Here is a 24549-nt window from a genome sequence, read left to right on the forward strand (position 1 = left end):
AAACAACCTGTCTCATGCATCAAAGCTAGACAGCAAAACACCCAGAGAGCACGCAAACAGCAACAAAAACCCAAAGTTTGTCCATAGAAGGTATAGAAAAGTTGCATTTTGCTATCGCAGCGTCTGTTTTCTCACCTCAACATTTACCTTTGATCTCTCTGCATAAAATCTTCCAAAAGGAAGTGAATGTGAAACCAACTGTCACTTCTGTCTGAGTCATTGTCATTGAGTTGCACTGTGATGCAGTTTCATATTATGACTAATGCAATCTCAGTGAAGTGAAAATCATTCACTCCATTCTCTTAATGATATAAAACTTTCACTCTGTGCCTGTTTTTGCCTCAACATTAATCAACCAAGACGTCACTTACAAGAGTGGGTGTGTGAATCATATGGGCAGTTATCCAAGGCAGTATGGGTAAATAAAAGATAAGTCCTGTTTTGTCTGCTTCAATTGAACGATAGCTTGCTTTGCCAAAAAAGTTTGGTTCATCTGGTTGAACTCTGATGTCTACTTAAAATCAAACTTAGGTCTGCCTGAAAACCAAGGTTTCCCCCCTGGTTACTGCCAAATTTTATTTAAAAAAATATAAGGCCACTGTCAGAAAATTGTGCTATAATGGCCGAGCACTTCCACATCTTTTGGTACTGTCATCTTCTACAAAAAATGCTGGGAAAATATATTGAGACACAAAAAATACTTTCAGTTGAAATCCCAAAGGACCCTGTGCAATTTACTCTGGGAGTACCTTCTGAAACCCTGATTCACAAAGATTACACTTTATTTTGCTGCTTGAAAGGAAAACTATTACTGCGTGCTGGAGAAAATCAGTTACTCCAATCAAAAGAGAATAACATTGAGTTATGAACTGTTACTTAGTGTTATGGAACATTAAGTGTTTCATAATGACTTAAACTGGTCATTATGGAACACCTGTCTTCAAAGGTCAAGGTCCAACTGAAAATGGACACCTTTCTACAAAGATGTAGTCTAGTGACTCAATAACTTAAGATGTTAAAACACCCACTGTTGACGATGGTTCTTATGTATGCACACTGCTTGTTTATTGATCTTAAATAAAAGTGAAAAAAATAAAATAAAATAAAAACCTGGGTCTCTGGTCTGACTGCACGTTCAAATGCCACGTGGACCAAAGACCGCTCCAGAAGCAGGCAGTGGACAGTCCACTGCATTCATAACAAACACACAAGTTTAGAGCTAGTGGGAGAAATGACTTGTGGTCTTGTGGGAAAGACTAAAGAGAAATCTTGCAACTGCTGAAATCTCCACTCCATTTTTGTTTGCATTTTGTGAGGAAGGAAGTTGTGCTTTTCTTCTTAGGTTTTTGTTTTGTTTCCTTCAGTGGTTCTTGGTGCAGCGCCACCACAGGTGAAGGGGTACACAACTGGCTCTAAAGGTTTAGTTCGTCTGACACAATGAAGTGTGAAAGTGAAAAACAACAGCTTACCATGTAATATTGTGGCAAGTTTGTCTACTGACCAATCAGGTGTAAAAACATATAGCAGTGGTGTAGGGACCAAAACACATTATAGCTGTTCAGGAAGCTTTTCTCATTGAATTTACTTCACATTGGTTTTCAACACAAAGCATACAATCTTGAGCAAATGAAAACATTGGCCACAGTCCCAAAAGGATTTTAACCACTTGATTTTCTCTGATTAATGCATAGAAATCTTTCAGTCAAGTTTATTTTAGGAAAATTACCAACAGCTTCCTGTTAGCATAGCTGCAGTTTCACGTTTGCTTCAGCTGCACTAACGAGTTAGACAGGCCTGTGCTTGACATGATACAAGTTAGAGATGCCAATGAACAGAGTCATGATAGATTTGAGACAGATTTCACAACACTCTGATTGTATTTAGGCAGCTTACAAAACACTTGAAGGCAGTTTGTCCTACTTTTTCATTTAATAATTATATTATTTTGAAGGTGAAATGTAGAGAGTAGTATGCAATTTATGTTTGTAATTATGTCAATGTCATCTGCAGAGGCACATATTAAAAGTATCCGGTTTGCCTTCTTAAGTAAATACAAAGCTAAGCAATACCACACTCATGTTTCCATATGACTCTGTTAACAGCTTCTGCAAATCAGTAAACATTCACTGTCAGTCAGAGTGACGGTTCACTCAGTCTTGGTTGTCCAATCTCACTTGCATTACTGACTAAGCAGTTGGATAAACAGAACATAGATTGAATTAGTCCAACTCTTTCATTCGTTCTAGCTTCAGAAAGAATAAATAAACAGTGTGATCAGCATACAGCATAAACTGCTTGATCTGTCTGAAGATCCAAAATGATTCCCTGCATTTTCTAACATGCTTGCTATCCGTTAGTCTGCCATAGCAATGGCTATGTATTTAGTGAAGCACAACTAATATGGTTAACAAATCATTATCATTCTGGTCTATTTTCAGTGATCTAATGAGTCTTCTGTTGGTATTATTTGAGGAATTCAGAAAACAAAGAGCATCCTCTTTCAATGTCCTAAAAATGCTTTAGGATGCAAACCTAAAGGCCATGTGTGACTGTGGCACATTCACAGCTTGGCTCTGTCTTATGATCTTTTTTTTTTCTACAATAGATATCAAGTTTAACATTTTTTTATGCCAAAAAACAAGTATTATAAAAGGAGCATTAAAATAGAAAACAAAAGGTCATCCTCAGCAAAATTCTGACCGCAAATCTTCCAACCAGTCATTCAGAACAATGATATGTGTCACTAAATGGCATGCTGGAAAGCGCAAGGGGGGGTCAATCTTTTATCGGGCAGCACTATTGAAGTCACACAGTATAGTCCGTTGACTGGGGAGTAAACATTACTGCTTGCAACTAGCACAATACATGCTAATATGTTACATGGTCATACACAAGTATGATGAATGTTGGCTGTGTTGGTTTAACCCTGCCTGGCAGAGTTGGTCCACTGGACCAGCTCTCACCAGTTGGACCAGAGAGAGTCCAATTGGTTGTGGAAACTCTCTCCTTTAAATGCCAGACCATATAACAAAGTACCGACCTTAACCTTACCACTTCATGGAAACAAATATTCCTCAGACTCTGCTGATGGAATGCTATGTGGAGACCTAAGGGATTTTTGCAATTCCTTAGAAGCATCACACAAAATTATTGAAATATTTACCTAACAACTTCAACGCGTCGAGCATAAATTAAAGTAATTTAACACTGCCATGTTTTATTACTTTATTGCTTAGGTTTATCAAGCTGCAGAAGTTCAGATATTGCCAGTTATGGGTCAAAATACCACAATTTTGTGGCTAATAGACATAAAAAATAGGATCCAGACAAAAAATTGGAGGTTCACATGAAGAGCACTATAAAAGCATACCTGCTGGTAGCAACATATTTTTATCATCACCCTCGTTGGTACCATAACACTCTTCCACAAACATGCTTTGGAGACTGAGACTTTGAAAGATTCCTGCTTCATGATGTTTTGATTTAAAGTAAAATAATATGTATTGTTTTAGGTCAAATGGACTCATAAGTGCAAAGAAAAAACTCTCCAGGGTCATTTGAAACATTGCATAAATAAATTTTAAGCGTTCCATTCTGCCTCATTAAAGAACGCCGTCGATATATCTGAAGGGGCTGTGTAGCACTTGGTGCAGCCTAATGAATGGAGCATCAGCAGTGACAAATTGATGGCACTTTGCCACAGACTGTGCCAAGTTGTCTGACCGTCCAAGAAGTATTGATTTTAACACAGATGATCATGCTATGGCAGATATTACACAATGCTGATGCTCCCCCTGAATTAGCAGCATAACAGCTGACCTTTTGGTTTGGAGCCAATGTATGTCACCATAAGCTGCAGCTACTGGAACCCAGGGAAACCCTTCCATGTTGTAAAAGAAAAGACACAATTCCTAGAAGTGAGAAATAAAGATAAATGTTTTATTGTTTAGGCTGGCTAGAGTTTCAAAAAGTGAAACTGGTAAGACTAATTGCAACACCAAAGTTCCACTATGTAAAGTAGAGATTTTGAATTTAGACACTCAAGTTAGACATGTTAAATACAGCATTGCTATGTCACAATATTGGCTGATCCAACTTCTTGTATTCCTAGCGTATGTTCACACCTGATAATCCAGTAGACTCAGCTTTGGACCAAAAGTGCAACATTGATACATTTCCAGCTGCTGCTGTTCACTTCCACACTGCACTGTATCAAACCAACAAAATCCTTTGAAAAACTTTTGTACCCCATGTATAGATTTTTCATGCACAAAATCATACATGTTTTTGAACATTCCAATATACCCAATATTTTCAAAAAAAAACATCTATTAGATTAAAAACAGGAAAAAATGCATACAGGAGGAACGTGTGGACATTGAGTGAGCATGGGATTACCAACAACTGCCCAGCTCATTAATATGTTAGGTAAAATATTCCCCACGGCTGCTGCAGGTATACCATTAATGATCACAACTCTTTCATTTAGTATCAGAAACCTCTGCTAGAGCCGTTGTCTGAAAAGTCAGTCCAGCTTTAGACTGAACTTCAACACACTGAACAGAGAAAAATGGGACTCTCTCTTGTTCTATAGTCTCCTTTTTTCCCTTGTTTTTTCTATCCAACTATTCTACAGTGAAGCTCTGTGAACAGTGCTGTGTGACATAGAGCCAGTGAAACTTATTGAGATTACATCAGGCCACAGAGTAACTTAAGAAGTAAACTACTGCTGAGTCCTTCTCTCCAGACAACCCTGTTGTTCGCTCATTTTGCTGCTCTCCAAAGCAGTGATATCACAGAAACACTTCATATCCAGCCTCAAGCCACTAAATCAATTTCCGTCAAGCCAGGCCAATCACAATCACTTGAACGTGACTGCAGCTCCCCCAGCATAAGGTTGCAGTGCCAAAGCGACTCCCACTCATTTGGTCAGTGATCACTATTGCTTCCAGGAAGACAAAGTAGGTTCTACTGCAGGTTGGCCTTCCCAGCTGATTAAAATTTACATGCATAATTCATGACAGCTTCTATAAGAGTCCAGCACTTTTGATTATATTTTATCTTCGTCTTTGACTACTGTCAAGTAATATAACAGTTAAAGCTAATTTGCTCTGAGTACTAAGGTTGTTAACATTAGCAGAATGCAGATTGCGCCGAGGCCATGGCATATTTTTATTAATGATATAAAACAGCATGATCTAATTTAATTAGTGATACTCTGAGAATTTTTTGCACTCATTTGAGTGACATAGCTGCATAATGTAGTTTACTCTCATTTGTTCCTGACCCACTTACAGCAGTGAGAGCAAGGCTTCAATTGGGAAGCCAAAATTTGTCAATTTGTCCATCCATCCATCCATCCATCCATCCATCCATCCATCCATCCATCCATCCATCCATCCATCCATCCATCCATCCATCCATTCCCAGAAAACTGCCACAAGGTACCATCTGTAAAGCATCAGTGTAAAATTAGGCTGGTCATTGCCTGCCTTAGCAATTCCACACTATTCTCATCTCTCTTCAGTACTCCTTCTGGGATTTCTCCCATTGAGTTTGATTTCTCCATTTAATTTCCTCTTAGCCAATCAGAACGAAGGAGTTGTGAATAATCACATTGATTGTCTGGCTGTTTTAGAATTGCAGTTTACCTGTGGTTGTACTTTGGTAATGGCAGTGGAGGAAGTGAACAAACCAATTCACTCCATGTTCTCCACACTTCCAAATACTGAGCAATTAACATTGAAGCAAGAGGAATGTTTAATACATTTTATTGCTGGCACATATGTCATTTGTCTCGGCATTTTGCAGTGGGGAATGGGTGTTTACAGCATAAGACATTTCCGGTAAACTTCATTAAGATCATGTAGTTTAAAACATCAACAGAGTCCATGGCTCAAGAAAGCAACTGTTTATCAATAGTTGAGGGTCCGGTCCCTCTGGACGAAGCAAAGCGTAGAACAAGGGGCTAGACTTTATCATGCTTGTCAGTGGACTGATGAAAGTAGAAATTTGTGTCTTGGCAAAGCTCTGTCTTGAACAGAACACACCAATTCAGCAGTTTGTCCATTTATACTGTGCCACTTTTCTCATAAGTGGCAAGGAATCCTAGTTCCTGCAGACATCCCAATGTTTCATGTCTATGTTTGGTGATGGTAGGAAAGTTATACACGCTGTCTAACAGAATGATACAACTGTAGGTTGCTCAAACTAGAATCCCTCCATATCTTTACTGCAGCTACAAATTATTAAACCACTGGAGTGAAAACAGAAACAAAAGTTTAGCAGAGTGCAACACCCACTGGGAACTAACCAGACTTACAGCTGACAATGCAAAACAAACTCTCCCTCCAGTGGAACAGGAACAAAATGGCCTATAGTTAAAGGCTCTGGTCCCTTTCTGAGGAAGCACCCAAAGGACAACACAAGGTACGCAATCATAAAGCTTCTTGGTGCAAGGATAGTTTATTTATATTACTTTTTCTTCATTTTGAAAGAAAATAATATGTCAGCCATATATTTAAGCTTTTTTCATCAAATAAAAACATATTTTTCTTCCCTTGATGTGAAACTGACAGGAACGTGAGTGGTTCAGAGGAACAGTTTGTGGGTTGGTTATCTTGCCACAGCACCCTGTTTTTGAGAGAGTGTCTCTATGTGAATTGCTCATTAAAGCGCAGCAGCAGCTACTGATAAAGAGAATTGGATTACTGTGATTAATACAATGTGTCACTTGTAATGTCTTTAACAGTATGAATCACACAGCTCCATGTACAGAAACAAACCCACACATTTACTTATTTCAACAGTTTGGAGTTGCAGAACGACATGAAGCTCATCTGAGTAACACAGACCTACAAAATGTCACAGACTCATAGCAGTGAAGTTTTTTTAAAATGGCTTGGTGTGTTCAGACTTTTCCTTAAAGCTTTGGAATATTGCACCGTCATCAACACCATTTTTGTGAATTTGGTTGGCATGTGTGCACTACAGGAACATCTTCCTCTGTTCATGTCGGCATGTAAATGCTGACATGAACATGAACAGTGAGTGTGTGCTGCTCTTCTGGGGCTTTGGGACCATTTGCCAAATCCCAAGCGCACAGCAGAGTCCTTTAATTGATGAAGTGAGGAAGATAACATCCACACTGTTGGAGATGATGCTAGCAACCTCAATAAGCAATATTTGTGTGTGTGTGTGTGTGTTGCGTGTGTGTGGGGGTGCATGCCTGTGTATGTTTTTGTGGTAAAGTCCCCTGGCTGAGGCTCTTTTTGGCACCTCAGGCACAACAGATGCTGCTCTGTTACACAGAACTGTGCACAGGCATTTATATGTGCATATAAACCCACATGTGATGATATATTGAGAGCAAAAAAAATTTAAAAAGTGAAGTAATCATTTAACCTATTGCACAGAAATTGTATCTTATCCAAAAAGCTTATGGAGGTTGGTTGACTGGGCAGATATTTCTACCTTTAAGAATGTTACATCTACTGGTTTAGTCTTGTTTGTCTCCACATTAGCTTGTTTGGTATGAATAACACCCTGGCAGCAGACTGGACAACAAAATGAGAAGAACTAATAAGGCAAATATCAACAGCCTTGTGAAACAAAACAAAACTGAAATATCTATCAGAAAGTCAGAGTTAGTTAATGATAGCAACAAGAAATGTTAAACAAAACAGCATTTTATTGACAGCTGTATGTTGTCCAACAATAATGTTGTTGGACAACATTATTGTTGAACAATAATGTTGATGGTAGTATCAGAGAAGCCACCAAAAGGAGTTTGCACATAACTTCATGGCAGCAGAGAAGATAAAATATCACCATGCAGTTGGTTCAGTGACCCAAGATAGTGTGGCCCGTTGAGTAATACAGGACCCAAAATGTCTACACAAGGTAAATCCTCTCTGTCTTACCCCTTGTCTATAGAAAAAGAAACTACCTGCTGTCAGCCAAACAAACACCACTCCGACCTGAGACTGCAACCCCCATCTGACTGCAGGACTGTGTAGGAATTGGTGGCTAACCAACAAACAATATTCATGTAAACAGATTTGCATGAATTCTATTTTTTAACAAAAAGAGTGTCATGGTCAAAGTGATTACATTTTGTTGTTAAATTGGACATGGATTTTACATTAGCCTTCGCAGAAGTTCTTTTTGTATTTTCAGCCTCTTTTTGGTTGCCAAAGGCAAAAAACATCCATCTTTCTAAGACTATGTGATTAGCGGCGACAATACAGGCTGGGGTCCAAATTAGTGAAACGGGGTTGGAGATTGAAAGCAGAGGTCAGCTCACCACAGGAAATAACAGCTTGGTCAGCAGCAGTTAAAGTGTGAATGTCACTAAATGTATGGTCGAGGAAAGGTCTCTGTGGGGCAGTAAATGAAACACACAGACGCACAAACTTGTCAACACTGTGACCAGTTCACAACTCCCCTAGGATGTGTTATGAAGCCACAAGGCCAGCATTTATAGATCTTCACTACTCCCCACAAACACACACGGACACACACGCCTCCACACAATCACAAACAACGAAGAGTAATTGGGCTTCCTGTTTGCTCTGCTTCCTGGTTGGACCTGAAGGTCTGTAAAAGGAGAGCTATCTAAAAAATGTTTTCATTCTTTTCCATGAAACAGCACTAAGTTTATTAGTGGAGATTGCAATAAAAGGGAAGCAAGATAAAGAAGATGAAGTGCAGCAACAACTGGAATAAGGATTTTCTTGATGTTATTTAAAATTAGACAATGCTGTCCTTTAAAATCAATACCTGCAGAGCTACACATTACGCAATAGGTTGAGTATGGGGACATAAGTTAAGTCAATCTTTAGGGGTCAGGCATCTGGCTGATGGAGACTCAGGCTGAACAACATGATGAAAATATTTAACAGAATCTGTCCATCAAGCCTTGTCTGTATTATATTGGTCATGCAGGGTTATGCGGGGGTGCCAATCTCCAGCATTCATTGAGTGAGAGGTGGGGTAAACTGTGGACAAGTTGCCAGTAGATCACAGGGCAACATAGAGACAGACAAAACAAACAACCATGCACACACATGCACACCTGCAGGTTAATTACATCAATGAAGTCGGAGTACACAGGGAACCCATGAAGGCATGGGGAGAACATGCACACTCCATGCAGAAACACCCAATGTTTACCAACTGTACCACCGTGTAGTCTCCTTTCACAGAATGACAAGACAAAATGTGATGGTGTGTTCTACGATCATGTGCAGTGCCATGAAAATGATTTACTTCCTAACAGATGTCTTCAGGTTTTGCTGCTTTGCTCCTCTGTGTTTCTGTATAGTCACTGTTTTTGAGAACTGGAAAGAGAATATTTATGCAGTCTCTCATTTTATGTTTGATGCATTTTTATTTGTCATCATTTCATAGAAATCACTTTTCACTGGGACAAAGACTTTTTTTTTCCAAAAAGATCAAAATTATGTTAATCATAATCAATTTGCGGAAGGATTAAAATTGATAAAACACAGAAGGAGGTAAATACTTTTTACAGGCACTTTAAATTGGTGTTGCACTTTTTTGGATTAATGTCTCAGACTTCATATCATAATGATAATTTATGCATTCCTAATTGAGTTGCATCAAATGGACTAGCCAATATTTGCATTCAAAAGTATAATCAAGGGAGACGGTTCAAATTTGAGTGACAACCACATACAGTGAGTGAAAGGTAAAGAGATGAGAGTCTGCCGAGAGATGGAGAGTGGAAAGAGGAGACAGTTAATTAATAGAAGATGTATAATGAAGATTGATGCAGATGTAAACACAAGTAAGTGGGGCCCTGCAGTGCTGTAGCATTAGAGGGAAAACAGAAATATTAATAATCATGCATATTAATATTGATTAATGATTAAGTGGCTGATAGTTTGTGTAATTAGCATTAGCTAGATGCAATATGCTGCAGATGAATGTTGCACATGTAAATCAGCCACTTAGTTTTCAATGATCACACTGTCCCCTGTTCCCTGGTTCCCTGTAATTTAGCCACTGTTTCTGTGTTTACTGGCACAACAGGCTCCAGGGTGTGTGGCCCTGATGACGTCTGTTGAGACTAATATATGTTCCAAGTGCAGAGTGTATGTTACTACTTGAGGAATGAAAAACAGCCACAGGTCTCTTCACAAACTTTCTTTGAATTTGCCAAAACCCAGAACATAAAGATTTCTGGCTTTACAAACCAGGCCCACATCATAGTAAATGATGATAATAATCATTCAGCAAAATGAATTAATTTTGGAACCAACCAATAAGTAAGCCAGTACACTGACAGTGTAGGAACTGCTAATTATTGGCTTCTGACAACGCTTCTTATGCCAATAAATAATTCTGCTGTATCCAAATGACTGAAAACAAAAAAAAAAAGCCAAAACCGGAGCGAACAGCGGTGCACAAGGGAGACGAAGGGAAACAACAGGATCTCCCACCGTCTCATCCACCTCCTCGTTCCCTTTTATCTCCCATATTGTTCTATTGTTTCCATTGGGGAAAAACAAATGAATACATGGCAAGTGCTGAGAGCTGTACAGGCAAGAAAAGAGAAGGCTGACCTTTGAGAGGATTATGGGATTTGTTTCAGAACAAAGCGAGAAGGCAATATGGCAGATGGATTCTGGAAAATAGACTATTGCTGCAGTGAGATGGCAGGAATGGCAAAGCGAGTGAAAGACAAAAAGGAGATAGGAACAACAAGTTAATGCAAAGGTCTGATCACAGAGTTGCTTCTATGAATAGCAGTTCACCCAAAGTTACACTGCTGAAAAGATAAGACTAGTTTCTGTTCAGAGGCTGTCTGTGAGCTATAACTTCATGGATAGGAAAATTATTTTAAACTGTTCTGTTGGGAGTTTTAGGGGGGAAAGTAAAGTTGATGTTTGCTTATGTGAAGAAGACATCAAAGTGTTAGCTCACACTTTCATGACAGATATATTATAGTAAAACTTGTCACTCTGTTGATCTTCTTATATTTTATTGTTTGCTTCAGTTATGCCTAGTTCACATGGCAGGATTTTAAAAACCTCAAAGACCACACAGCTGCCAATAAAAACTGTTATGTATAAGAGGTTGGATAGTACCATGTGTCACAGGGCAGGAGCAACACATCACACGCAAACTCATTTCACTTCCCAACATTGAGATTTGTGAATTTGGAGTAGACGAACATGGCCGAGGATGCAATGGCAATAGTTTGTGGATTTATTTTAAGCGATAACAGACATAACAAAAACAAAAGATGTTGGATAAAGGAGTGGAGACAGCAGCTCTATTTGCTGTACTATGATATGGAGATGGAGGTAAGTTGTTCTGTTTTGATGTTTACAATTACATTAAGAACAATGGGCACAAAATGAAAGATATAAGTTCAGTTAAATATTAAAACTAGGCATTAGTAAATGTTTTACTAGCACAACTGCAATCTACTTGAAATGCAAGTAGCTTGTGTCAAGCCCTGGCAGAATGAATAAAGTTACCATTATAACTAACCTATGTCATGTTAACGATGGATAGCTGAATATCAACTGCGTTAGCAATTTCACTCCTACACCTCTCTTTGTCATTTCTCTATTTAGGTTCTTGATGTATGAGGCTAAAGGAGAGTCAATGAGTTGTATTCATGAATTCCATTTACTGAGACTAAAATACAGTGCTAGTCCATTTGTTCATCCTATCCTTAGGGGCTAACAGAGCAAAATGACATCAGACAACAGTTTCTAGTTCTCTTTGTTAGCCTCTATACAAGCTACGCCCTAAAGAGGGTGTTTCATAGTGTCATTTCCTTTAACTGTAGCTTTGTGCACATGCGCTCTAGTGTGTGTGCGTGTGTATATGCGAGCATGCAAATAGCTAAAAGAGATAGAGGAAAACACAGACTTCAACACATTAAACAGGATACGTTTCCCTTCACAGTCAGGGGACTCCACACGTGCTGCCATATTGGGCCAAGACGAACATGTTGAATATCCCAGATTTTAGATTTTACTGACCAGACCAGTCTTAACACTCCACACACAGCAGGATGATCAGTTATAATTCTCTTAAGCAATAATCTTAAAACGCTGAATCTTCTATGATTGTCGGAAGGGGAATATTGGGACCAAAAATCCTGCCCTGTGAACTAGGATTTATACTAATTAAGCACTCTAATATTTTTTTTTTTTCTTTTTGATTTTGAAAAGATAACTGTGATGTGAATAAATTACATATTTGCATTTTATTATATGTTTTTTTTTTTTTTTTTATTGCTGAAGAGATGATTCAAAAAATCCCTCCTGTTTCTGATATCAGCATATGTTATTATGCATGTTCAAAGTCAAATAAGGAATACACTAAAACAATGTTTTGACAGCAGTAGCTTTGCATTAAAAATGCCTTTTGGGTAAGGTTGGAGTAAGTACCGCAGCATTTTACAAGGCAAATATTTATTGCATGTTCAGTCTCCTTTGTGAAAGTCAGATGTGCTTGCTTCATGCTCATCCATCACATCGACCTCGGCAACGTGCGCTTTCAGGGATACAAAATAAAGGACACTGCTCAGCAGGATGGCACCTAAAGCTGACACATTGTTGAAATCAACAGAACTGCTCATTAAAACTGATGCCAGGACATCCACTCCTCAGACAAAAATGTCTCAAATAACAGACAGGAAAATCTATGAGAAAATGTTAACTAGAATGAAAGCAAACTACGGGTTAAACAGGATGTCGGTATATATTATTAGCCAGTTATTGACCAAGATGACAGCAGAATTCTGACATGTTCTCAGCTACATGAAGCGTCATGCTGTTCCCTCTTCCCTCTCCTGTTGCCTGATGTCTGACCTCTAAAAATATGGCATTGGCAGATTTGTGACTCACACTGATAACCAATCAGATGGCTTTTGTCGTGCCGGGCGGACAACCCCCATTGTGTCTTAAATCACATTTTCTCTTCATCGTTCTGTCCCTCGGTCCCTTTGTCTTCTTTATAGCTTGTTGGCGATGGTTTTATTCAGTGCTGGTAGATAGTCTGTGGAGTTCCCTCAGGACTGTGGAAAGACTGACAACCTGAGAGGCTGAAGACGTCTGCACCACACTTACAGCAAATGCCTCAGAACATGCAAAAATCTAAAAAATGGCTTTGGAAATTACAAGGGAATGAATAACTATTACAAGGCAATGGTACTGTGACTTACTGGCATACTGCATACACCTCTGTGTATGCAGTATGCTGGGGTGGGAACTACACCACACACTTTGATTGCGTTCGCATATGTACGTCTGCTATACTAGCCTCAATACACACATGCAGACATGAACATAAGCTTACAACCCTTGGCTCAAGCTTCCAGTCAGAAGCAAGCCAAAGGAAAGGCTTTGATCAATAAATAACAACATCACCAGGGGTTCTGCAAATGGGTATCTGCTCACTCTGTTTACATCGAGGTGTCTACAGTTGGATTTAGGGGGATGGAAGTTATTTTTTTGTCTCTTAACCCATCTTTCCACGTGCCCCTCTGGCCTCCCACCAGGATAATAAGCTCTGTTCCAGGCTCTTGCAATCAGTTGGCCTCTCAGAACCCCACCAGTTTGAAAGTACAGGACAGGATTTTTGATGCAACCATAACAACATTAACTGAACCCCAGTGTTAGCAGGATGCCAGTTTTGAGAATAGCTGCATTGATTATAAATTCAAATAGATTTTAAAATGAAATGGGGCAGTATTATGTATTTTCTAGACACATAGTACCATTTATGAAAATGCTGTGTATATCATATACACTTGAAAGGAATTTAACTTGAAATTGGCCTCTGTCTCTTTAAGAACGTCCTATTGATAGGGACACTGTCCCTTCAACACTTTATAACAATGATGGTTCTCTGTGATGCTGTTTCCAACGGTTCTTAGGAGCCCAGCAGATGGACAGTTCCACCAGGTGTTTGCTAATTGTTTCTGCCGCTAGTCTGAAGGAGCTGAGAGGGAGAGGTGCCAGAGGGGTGTTCTGTGAGTCAGATACTCATTTGCAGACTGCAGATATAATGAGGAACTTTGTGGTAATAAGCAGTGCTTTAAATGAGGAGGTGTTAAAGGGATGCACAATTAGTTAAACATGTTGGCCTAATTATGTTGTAATTTTCCTACTAACTAAAAAGTTGCACTTTGTGAATCCATAATTACCTCAAAAATTTAATGTCTTTTGTTAAATTTTTCGCTCATGGAGTAGACCATTTTTTCACCTGTTTAATGCATGGTAAGTTGATGGGTCCATTCTGTACTGGAAGCTACAGAGTCAGCACAGGAAAGCTAACTTTACCTGGATTATTTGTCTTCAAATTCCATTTTACTGGTGTAAAGTTAGACAGTGCCACACTACATTGCTGTTGGCTGCAATAAAAAAACAAAACCACAACAAAAAAAAACATCAGAGATAGGCAGCACTGGAAGCTCTTTGAAATGATAGCAAAGCTTTTGCTACTACTTTAAGTGAAGACATGAACCCAACATCAAACTGAAGAGATGACCTGACACAGGCATGTTAGCTACTTACGGACTACACAGTCCAACCTGTTTCATTCACAAAGCTGAAAGTTGCAGCAGCAGCACAAACTCTTTCCTCCGTTTAGTACTCATCTTTTTGGCCCCTTGTGATATCTATATTGCCATCAATTTCAACATGTTCTGATTCAAATTGAAAAAGCTTAGCATTACTCATCGCTATTTTGGCTGGATGGAACTAGCGCAGCAGGACCTAGCATACATAATTTACCCAGAATGCATTGCATTGTAAGCAACATGCCTATGTGCGTCATGACAATATATTATTTCAATTTACAAAAACTGAAGCATCTACAACATTTTTATAGTATAGTTTTTATATCTAAAATAAATATTTTTCAAATATTATGTTTCAACTAATCATGGATTTAATGACGAAATGGCATTACAACAGCTGACAAAAATTTAACTTACATAATCTCCCTATACCCACTATCAAGTGTAAGTATGTTATTTGATTGTGGGTACATTAAATGTAACAACTCAATATAAAAGGCTTTAATCTCAAACTAAATATTTTTGAAGCCCTGAATTAAGGTGTCCAGACAAAAGTATCTGAATAAAACCAGAAAGATGTAGAATTTGATCAATCTTTGAACAGCTTCTTTAAAAGCTTTGGTGTTGGAAGCTCAGAGTGACTCTGGGTATTAATATTAATATTCTAAATAAACAAGAGTCTTTATGCATAATTGTGGACTAAGTTCTGATGTGAAAAGGTTTTGGCCAGCATGTCCAGATAGTCAGCTGTTGCCAGATGAATCCAGTCGGCAGAGTTGCAGGTAGCCCAACGCTGCCAATCGTCCCGTTGCCAGATCACCATTAGTGTGGTTAACGTCCTCTTGCTTACCCACCCACTCACTGAATAGATGATTATGTTGTAAGTTAAATGCCAAATTAAAAAATGAGGATAGAGGGAAAAGGTTTGGTTCAGTAGAGAATGGCAGGATGGCACAGTTGAGCCAGGAAGATGTCTGCCATTTCCCCAACAGAGGATGCAGGAAAAAGAATAGAAAGTAGCTATAAATTGCTTATTTAGCCAGTCTGTCGCCATGCATAGCAATAACTTTATAACCACATAACTGAAATTCTGTAGATATTCTAAATGTTCTCATGTTTGAGACAATATTAGAAATTCAACACAAGCTGATGGAAAAATTTTGATTAAGCTGTTTCCTAGTTCTATGTATAGTTCTAAACGAGCTCCTACTATGTGGCTGTTTACCATAGGAACAGCCTGATTGGAGTTCTTTGGACTATTCAGACATTATCTTGTTTGGCCTCTGTCCTTTGATGCACAAAAGAAAAACAACCAAACTCAGAAAAATACCAGACCTCAGACAAAATATGGCCAGAAATATTAGCTCATCTGCTTAAAACAAACAAGGTACTACAGGGCTGAAACAATTAATCAGATTAATCAAGGTGAATCATTGAAATAATCGTCAATTGGTTAATTGTTAACTAAAGAAGAGTTTTTAACGTTGGCCCTGAGGGCACACTGCCCTGCATGTTTTAGGTATTCCCCTTCTTCAGCACACATGGTTTCAGTTGATGGCTGATTAACAGGGTTTTGGTGAATTGCAGTCATCTGAATGAGGTGTGTTGAAGCAAGGCAGGTCAGTGTGCCTTGAGGACCAGTTTTGGGAATCACTGAACTAGTGTATAAAGACTAAAAGAAAAGAAATTGAATTATTTATTTGCATATTTTTATGTATTTCTAATATTGCATGAAAAGGCTAAAATGGGTAAATGAAAAATCCGCAAAACACACCAGCATTTATGTGTAATTAATAAATTAATCATCCAAATACTCAAATCCAAAAATAATGATTAGTCATAATCATTGTGCAATTTTTGTATTGTTATTTGTAAATATACACTGGTGCCTCAGTGGCGTCGCTGGCCTCCTCAAATAGTTGTTAAATTCATTATTTCTAAATGTTTATTTTGGGGTTTTTTTTTGGGGGGGGGGTTTCATGCAGCACTTTGCAAGTAAGTAAAGAGGGGGAACAGTTATGAGCACAGAGCAATGAAAGTAAATCATTAGGGTATTTGTTTCAGGAAGAAAGGAATTAATCAGCATGAAAGTAACAGCCCCAAACATCCAAGCAGCAGGTCAAAGCAAGCACAAAATAGGAAACACAATTAAAGAGTAGAGAGAAATGGAAGGAAAATATATGACAGTAAGCCAGGAAGTGAGTAATATTTTCAAAAAGAAAGTAATGAGGATAAGGCCTGTGTCAGAGGTAATGCTCCTCAAACAAGCACACGCATTCATAATTTAGAAAAGATTGTGAGTACACAAGCAGAAAACAATGCGAGTTAAATAATGAAAATTTTGTTTTTACTGTTTATCGCACTCAAAGGGCAGGGGGAGCAGGAAACTGTTACAAATAGTACTCAAATGGAGAAATTGCACTCAGACTAGCTTTCTGCTATGAGGACATGAAGCATGCACTGTGAGACAACTTATTACATTTGAACCATCCGTTAACATCGCATTCCATGTAGTTTTAGCACATGTTTTATGTCAGCTGTCTGGTCTCTGTCTGAAAGTCCCGGTTACATGCTAGTGCAATCTGGTCCATCAAATGGTACAGGTGTGAGTACTTTGTTTTCGTCAGATAGCTGATGGCTGTCCTCCAGTTACGATTTAAATTTGACACAGCAGGCCAAAGTGAGCACCATAATAGAAGAAAAAAAATGTTTTATCACTGTGAGTGCCAGGACTCAATACATGAAAACCTGAAGCATTATTTAACTAACTCCTCACTGCCTGACTTTACTTATATTAAGTCAGAAAGGTTTTTTTTTTTTTTTTTTTTATCTTTACGTTTATCTTGTATATCAGATTTCAGACAGCATTTACAGTGATATTTAATAAATTAGAATATTTCTTGATGAGTTTTGTTTGTCCAAATAAAAATATACTTTTTGAGAATTACCTTTAAGCAGGTGTAAAGGCTGTATTTCTGTATTAAATATTAGTTTTATTGGTCAAGTGTAAAAATCAAAATCTTCTAAGTGGAAAATACTCTTAATTAACAGAAATGAAGGCTTTCAGGTGTCCATCTATGTGTAATTAATATATGTGTTTCACTTAGTGACAAAGTTCCGGAAATAAATTTGCTTTTCAGAAATATTCTAATTCATTAAATAGGTCTATAAGTAAATTGACAAACCACAGTGGAACGGCCCCTGTTTGTGGCTTACTATTTGTGGATTCACCTATTTGCAGATATCTTTTAGTGGAAGCTAACTATATTATTCATGAACAGCTTGCCAGATGATTTTAGTAGAGCATAAATCATAAACCATCTGAGAGCAAACATCTTTCAGAAAACATCTGAAAGAAAATGTAGCTTGGTGAGGTAAAATATAGGAGCAATGCTTCTGGAAATGCTATTGGATGTTGTTTCTGAAGCACCCAATCCAGAAACACCCGTCCCTTGGGTGTACCACAGCAGAGATAAGAAAAAGCTGGAATATTAGCTTTTGCTGTAGCGTAATGACAGTCTGCCCTGTTTGGATTAATGCAGATTGAGGCATATTTGGTGTTTGAACTGTGACAAAAGCCAATTATAGGCATCTGATGAGGGGGTCTCAAGTCTTGGTAGAATTCAGCCATAGGTGGGTGGGTGGTTGTTGATCCCAAAGGTGGTTGTTGGGAACCCCCAGGGTTTAACACAACTGCCTTTAGTAGCTATATATAAGTCTTATGTCACACACAATGCTGGTCTTTAAAAATAGGATGTTTTTGGAATTCATTTTCACTCAATGTGTTTTAAATTTCTTTCTACCAAGTCTTCTTAAAACAAAGACTCATAACTAGATATTGTTTTCCTCTCATTAAACATTAACAATTACTTTAGAGTAATTCATAAAATTCTCTTAAAAACATTCATCTCCAACTGCATCCCCCCCCCATCTCCTGCATAGTTTCTATGGCGATCGCAGGGCTGTGAAGAGGGCAGAGCTAGAGGAGCCATGCCATGCAGAGAAATGGATATTTTACTGGCCAGGTATATCTTAAAACAATCAAAGGCTTGATGAATTGGCTCAAAGGCTGATGTATGGCTGGAATGGAAGAGGTATTTGGAGAAGGTTTGAGTCAGGGAAATGCACCTCATCAATCAGCATGATTAAAGGTTTTGGCCGGGCTAAAACAAACTCAACACTGCAAGGGCCCAGTCTTAAAGGCACAGTCTCGCTTTCTAGATGCCCTGCATCAAATCACCATGGAGAAACCCTTCATTTATACCACAAGCAAAGTCAGTTTTCTGGCAATTTTCATTCTGGTTGGGCATAAATAATAAACAATTTCATTTGTTTGTAGTTAATGCAGCCTGAATGTGGTTAGTACCTGATTATTTGTCTAAACCAGATGAATGTAAGCCTCCAGCTGAGACCAGACCGAAAGTGATGGAGATGACATGAACAATAAATACTTGCCACTTTTTAATGGCACTTTGACAGCAATACAGCATGTGTTTCATTAACACCCGATCGGCGCAACAGAGAAACTCCTGAAGAAACGTGCTTCTGCACACACACACTCACACACCAACTGTAAAATAATATATATGTGCCCCATGGCCAAATCCATTGTAGCCAAGGCTCTTTACTAATAAATACAGCTTTGTGTCAGCAGCTCTACATATTTAAAGACATTAATGGCTTCTGGAAAGTGCTCACTCTTGCACACAAACCCACAAGGAGGAGCAGAAAAACCACTGGTGTGAGGAAAGGAGGCTGGTCTGTCAGCAAAGCAGCAGACTTCAGCAAACAGGTGTGACTGGAGTGGGCCAGGAAAGGTCAAATGTACATCTCATAGTTTGTGCCTCAATTGTGTCCTTTTGAGGTCCACAAAAACTTTATATGATCCTGTGGTTTAGACATACCTTCTAGTCAATGTATTTTCTCATGGAGTTTAGGACAGCATGTTTTATAAACCATTTCAACCAAAGGGAACTATGCATCTTCCAGGCACAAAGTCTAATTTCATAGCACAATCAAGTAACTATGTTACCTTCAGTTGTTTCAAAAATGTTATATGTACAAAAGAGAACTTAAAATAAATTTTACTTTAAAGTTTGAAACCTTGAAAATGGCATCTGTCTCTTTAAGAAGCTCTGACATCCCCTTCAGTATGTCATCATAGCAATGCTTCTCTGTGATGCCATTTACAATGGTTCTTAGGAGCTCAGCAGATGTTCAGTGTCACCAGGTGTTTGCTGATGCCGCAAGTTTGGTGAAACAGTATGACTGAGATTTAGGATGAGAACCCAGAGATGTCTGGGGGTGAAAAAAGGAGAACGTTTAGTTACTCTATATTGTGTTAATGGCATTAGCATTCTTTAACAAACCATTAGCGGCAGTGAGAGCACTGCGCAGCACAAATATTTATCCATCCAGAGCAAATGGTGCTAAATATAATTTAACATAGTTTGGAGGCAGATAATTTGCCTTGAGGAATTTTAATAATCAAGGTACTCAAACATTTGATGAATTGTTATAGCCTTCATGTTAACTTTTTCTTTAACTCACAAATAAATGAGCATATTAGAGCTAAAAATGCCAAAGATATTTTTGGATTTGTCTTCCAACTCAATGCTGTGACCACCTGAACTACTGCCACAGATCAGAGAAACTGCTTTATTCTGGCCAACAAGGTAAACCTTCACTGTGGCCACTCTTATATGGCCACCATTGAAATAAACTGAAATTTGATTACGATGGGCAAGATTTAATTCCTTGATGTTACTTCAAACATTTTTAAGGCAAAATAAACAGAACATAAAACACAGGCTCAGAACTTCTTAATTTCACACTTATATGTATGTCTTAAAAGAGCAACCCCACAAAATGACTGATGTACTTCTTAAATGCATGACAAAGTTGAAAGACTGCCTTTAATAACTTCCACACAACACCTTTCACACACACACGCAAGATAGAAGGTTTGGTAAGATAAAGTAACACACTCTTCTTCCACTGCCAAGAGGGTAAACATGCACACAGTCTAATCAAAAGAGAGACAAACCATGTTAACCAGCAAGAAGACAGTTTTCTCCAACACTGTTAGGCTTGCAGCCATTTCCAACTTGGACATCAGAGCAAAAAGAAAATGGGAAGATAATTAAGGGTGGAGTGGAAGGAAAGCAGGTTGGAAATAAAATGTGAAAGGTTAATGTTTTGACTAGTTTTACTCAAGGAACTGAGGAGGTTCCTTGGAAGAACGTCCAAGGAACTTCTCACTTGGAACTTTCACTTCCAAGTGGAAAGTTATATGAACATCAGTACATTCTGTATGGATGGTTTCCATGAAGTACTTCTCTTTAAAGCTTTTAAAATAGTTTCTCAATGGCTTATTCTGGCAAAGTTTCAATTATATAACGTCAATGATAGCCCATGATGTTAATACAGTAGGAAACTGCTTCTGTTAAGCACTGTAATTCTGATAAACCCAGGCTACAATTCTATTATGAGGTTGCAGGTGAGAGTAGTTGGAGGACAATTAGGTAAACTGGGGGGCACAGGGAAGATTACACAGGGGAGGAGGAAATAATTCTAACACTAAAGTAAAATAAACTATAGAGTAAAAGACATAAGGAGAAACCATAAAAGAACTGAACAGAAACAAAACTGATCTAATATGGACTAAGGAACATAAAATACTCTAACTTGAATAACTAAAAAATATGAACAAAAACAAAATCCTATACATTTTATAAACTTAATGCCAGTGAATTATCTTTTTTATTGGCCTATATGTGTAGCAACAGTATTCCTATCAGTTCTGATTAGAGTATGTTGGCAGAAAGAATAAATAAATCATATAAAAGCAATCAGTCTGAATGATTCAAATAACACTAGACAGTGTAGACCACTGCAGACAGCATTAATATTTGACTCATATTTTGCTTATTTGCTTTGAAAGGAATGGGCCATGTCTATGTGCATTCTTCACATTCACACATACATCTACAAATAGAAACAAATATGCAGAGACAGATTTTTATTGGAATTAAAGGTGAGTATTGCCCTCAATCACTAATCCAGTCTGGTTTAATCAGAAAAACCTGAAACCGCAGTAACCAAACAATATGAAAATGATCTAATTTCCTCTCATTCAAACAAACTGCAGTATGATCTGCTTTAGAGTCTGTGAAAGTTGTGTTTTCATCATCTATGCGATACATACCTGCCTTCTGGAAAAAGAAGGAATTATGAATACAACTGATGACAAGATACAATGGAGAGCAGAGAAAAGTAATAATTGTTTGTCCCGTAGTGATCAAGCACTGTTGACTGGAGAACAAAAGAGAGGGTCATGAAACGTGAGATGATTTACTCTGCGAGTCCATATTTTTCAAACCCTTCAATATTTACACTGAATCACATATGTCACATTTATGTCTATCAGAGTGAAAATAAAAACGTGCATCCAACACAGAGTAACACAAATCAGCATCAACTTTACTCTCTATGTGTGTATGACTAAGCTTGGTCTAATCATCATCTGCAGGGGATCAGAAACCCAGGAATGTTTTCAAACTGAATCAACGGAAAACATGCCCTGATGGCCTCATGCCCACAAAACTTTCAATGGTGTGGACTCATACAACCACAAAGATGCTTGACAATCTTCTGCGGTTTTGGTCTGTCAGATGAAATACCTCAACATAGCAACTGTCTTAAAGCAACCTTCAGAGTCTTCTTCACAATGGGAAAGGAAAAGCCACAGATCTGACCAGCACACAGATCAGATTACAGCAGAGTGGAGCAAAACCTGCCTGAATACTCCCAGTTCAAGCCAGAAAGCAACGTTGTGTTTGTTCAACCACGAAAGAAAGATACAAAGAAAGAACAAAGGAAAGAAAGAAAAACAGAAGAAAACAAAGAAGCAAAGAAACAAATAAAGTCCCGTTGCTTGCAACATATGAAACAGAAGGATCCTTACCTAGGACGCCCAGGCGGTAGTTGACTGTAATAACGATGACGTTCCCATAGCTGGCTAGGATGCTGCCATCAAACATATTTCCAGTTCCTTCCATGTAAGAACCCCCATGGATAAAAACCATCACCGGCTTGGGGCTTCCACTCTCCCTTATATCTGGAGGAAGAAGAGGAGGTGGAACAGGCGAAGGATTAGATGACAGATTGAAGGTGACAGACAGTGATGAAATTTTAATTCTCTAGTAGACTTTGGCTACCTCTTAGTTTGTTTTTGTTTTTTCCAGAATTGTCCTGGCACACTGGCTTTTTAATATGGAGACCTTGTTAGCTTCAGGCATCAAATTGATTTTTTTTCTTTTTTTCCATTCAAAGAATTGGACAGTGTTGACTGGTATATGGGGATTTATTTTGTGAACCATTTTAAATTTCACACACTCTCTGTGTTAATGAAACAAAATACTTAAAGTGAGGAGTCTTGATTATACTCCAGGAAATCAGCTGTCAACAGGCAGGAGTGGCAATCTGACCTGTCATATCAAGCTGATGCAGAAACTGAGCAATTAATCTGCAGAAAAATCTGCTAGTAAATACAACGATAGGTTTGGCCTTTTCTAAAATGTCTTTCAGGTCATTGAGATGTAAATTTGCCATTAGGTAATTGCTTTATTTATCTATTTAGCTGTAGAGAAATTGCCTTTAAGTTACAGTTCTGAAACACAAAAGTAGCAAACAGGACTAATTAGAAGTTAAATAAGACACCTTTCTGTTTAAATAAATCAAAGGTTTTGCTAATATGACAAAACATAAGTCTGGAAGTTTATTTAGAGTTAAATAATTTCTAGAATGATTTGGTTGTCATTTATGTCATAAAATACAGATTGTATGAAACTAAAATAAATAAATTGCAGCTCCATCTGCATGTTTGTTCAAACGACACTAAAAACAAAAAAAACCTGCAATCCTTGACCTGCATTTAAGTAGTTACCCTCTTACTTTCCTTATCTTACCAAAAAAAAAAATCATTATTAAAATCTTATCTCAATAAAAAACAATAAATAAATAATAATTAAGAACCCAAAAGAAATGGTTCTATATGGACATAATTTGCTTACTGCAGCACAACAATAGTTATGTACAGTCATGTTAAAAAGAACGTATGCTGGTTGGTTATGGTATAAATGGTCTGTCCTATGTTCTAAAAATATTTACATCCAAATGCAAATGTAGAAAACTACACGTGTTATAAACAAAGATATAAAAACAAATTAAGCCAGTAGGGAAGTTTAGAGCTGACCATAGAATTGTAGGCTTATGGAAAATATGCAAATTTCTACCATACAAGTATTTGTTGGCCTTGAAAACAACATGATCTATTCGTCATGACTGAATTTCAACTTCAAACAGTCAACAAGTAAGCAATGACATCATTTTTTCACAGGTGAACCAGTAGCATGTTCAGCCTGTGCAGATTAAGCAGGTTGGATTTATCTTTTGCAAGAAATTTACAGGATGTGTATGACTGCCTGCACCGCTTGATCTCAGTTTTGAGTTTCTAATAAAAGCATGATATATACTATATTTTTCCTTTCCTTATATATAACATTGTGGCCAAACTTGACCATTCCTCCAAGGGATCTTTTTGAGTGTCAGTCAGTGTTTTAGTTTTTATCAGTGAGCTAAATCAGAATATGCTACCCTATTTCCATGGCAATCATTTAAATCTTATTTTATGACTTTGACTTTGAAATTGTGGCTTTCTGAACTTTGATATAATTACAATGACTTGATGTGTATTAACATGCAGTAATTTTTTGTTTCCACTTTAGTGTTTTTGCTAACTTTCAACATATTTAGAACACATAATAATTAATTGCTCCAAGTAGATTTTAAAAAGTTAATATATTTGGCTGTTTTGTAAACTTTCAGTTGAATGAAGTTCATTATCTATGTTGAAGTTTTGGTTATCACCTAATTCTTCAAGTAGTTGGATGTTTATAGTCATGCGCTTATTTTGAAGT

General features: G+C 37.9%; 1 protein-coding gene across 1 annotated transcript in view; it reads right to left on the minus strand.

Annotated features, from left to right (window-relative positions):
- LOC122838891 (neuroligin-1-like) overlaps nt 1-24549 on the minus strand; it is a 215610-nt gene that overhangs the window by 67949 nt on the left and 123112 nt on the right. The window contains exon 5 of the mRNA XM_044129921.1: nt 22536-22688. Within this exon, the coding sequence (XP_043985856.1) occupies nt 22536-22688 (153 nt within the window). The remainder of the gene's footprint in view (nt 1-22535; nt 22689-24549) is intronic.

The sequence above is a fragment of the Gambusia affinis genome, linkage group LG10 (assembly GCF_019740435.1).
Source record: "Gambusia affinis linkage group LG10, SWU_Gaff_1.0, whole genome shotgun sequence".
Taxonomy (NCBI): Eukaryota; Metazoa; Chordata; class Actinopteri; order Cyprinodontiformes; family Poeciliidae; genus Gambusia; species Gambusia affinis.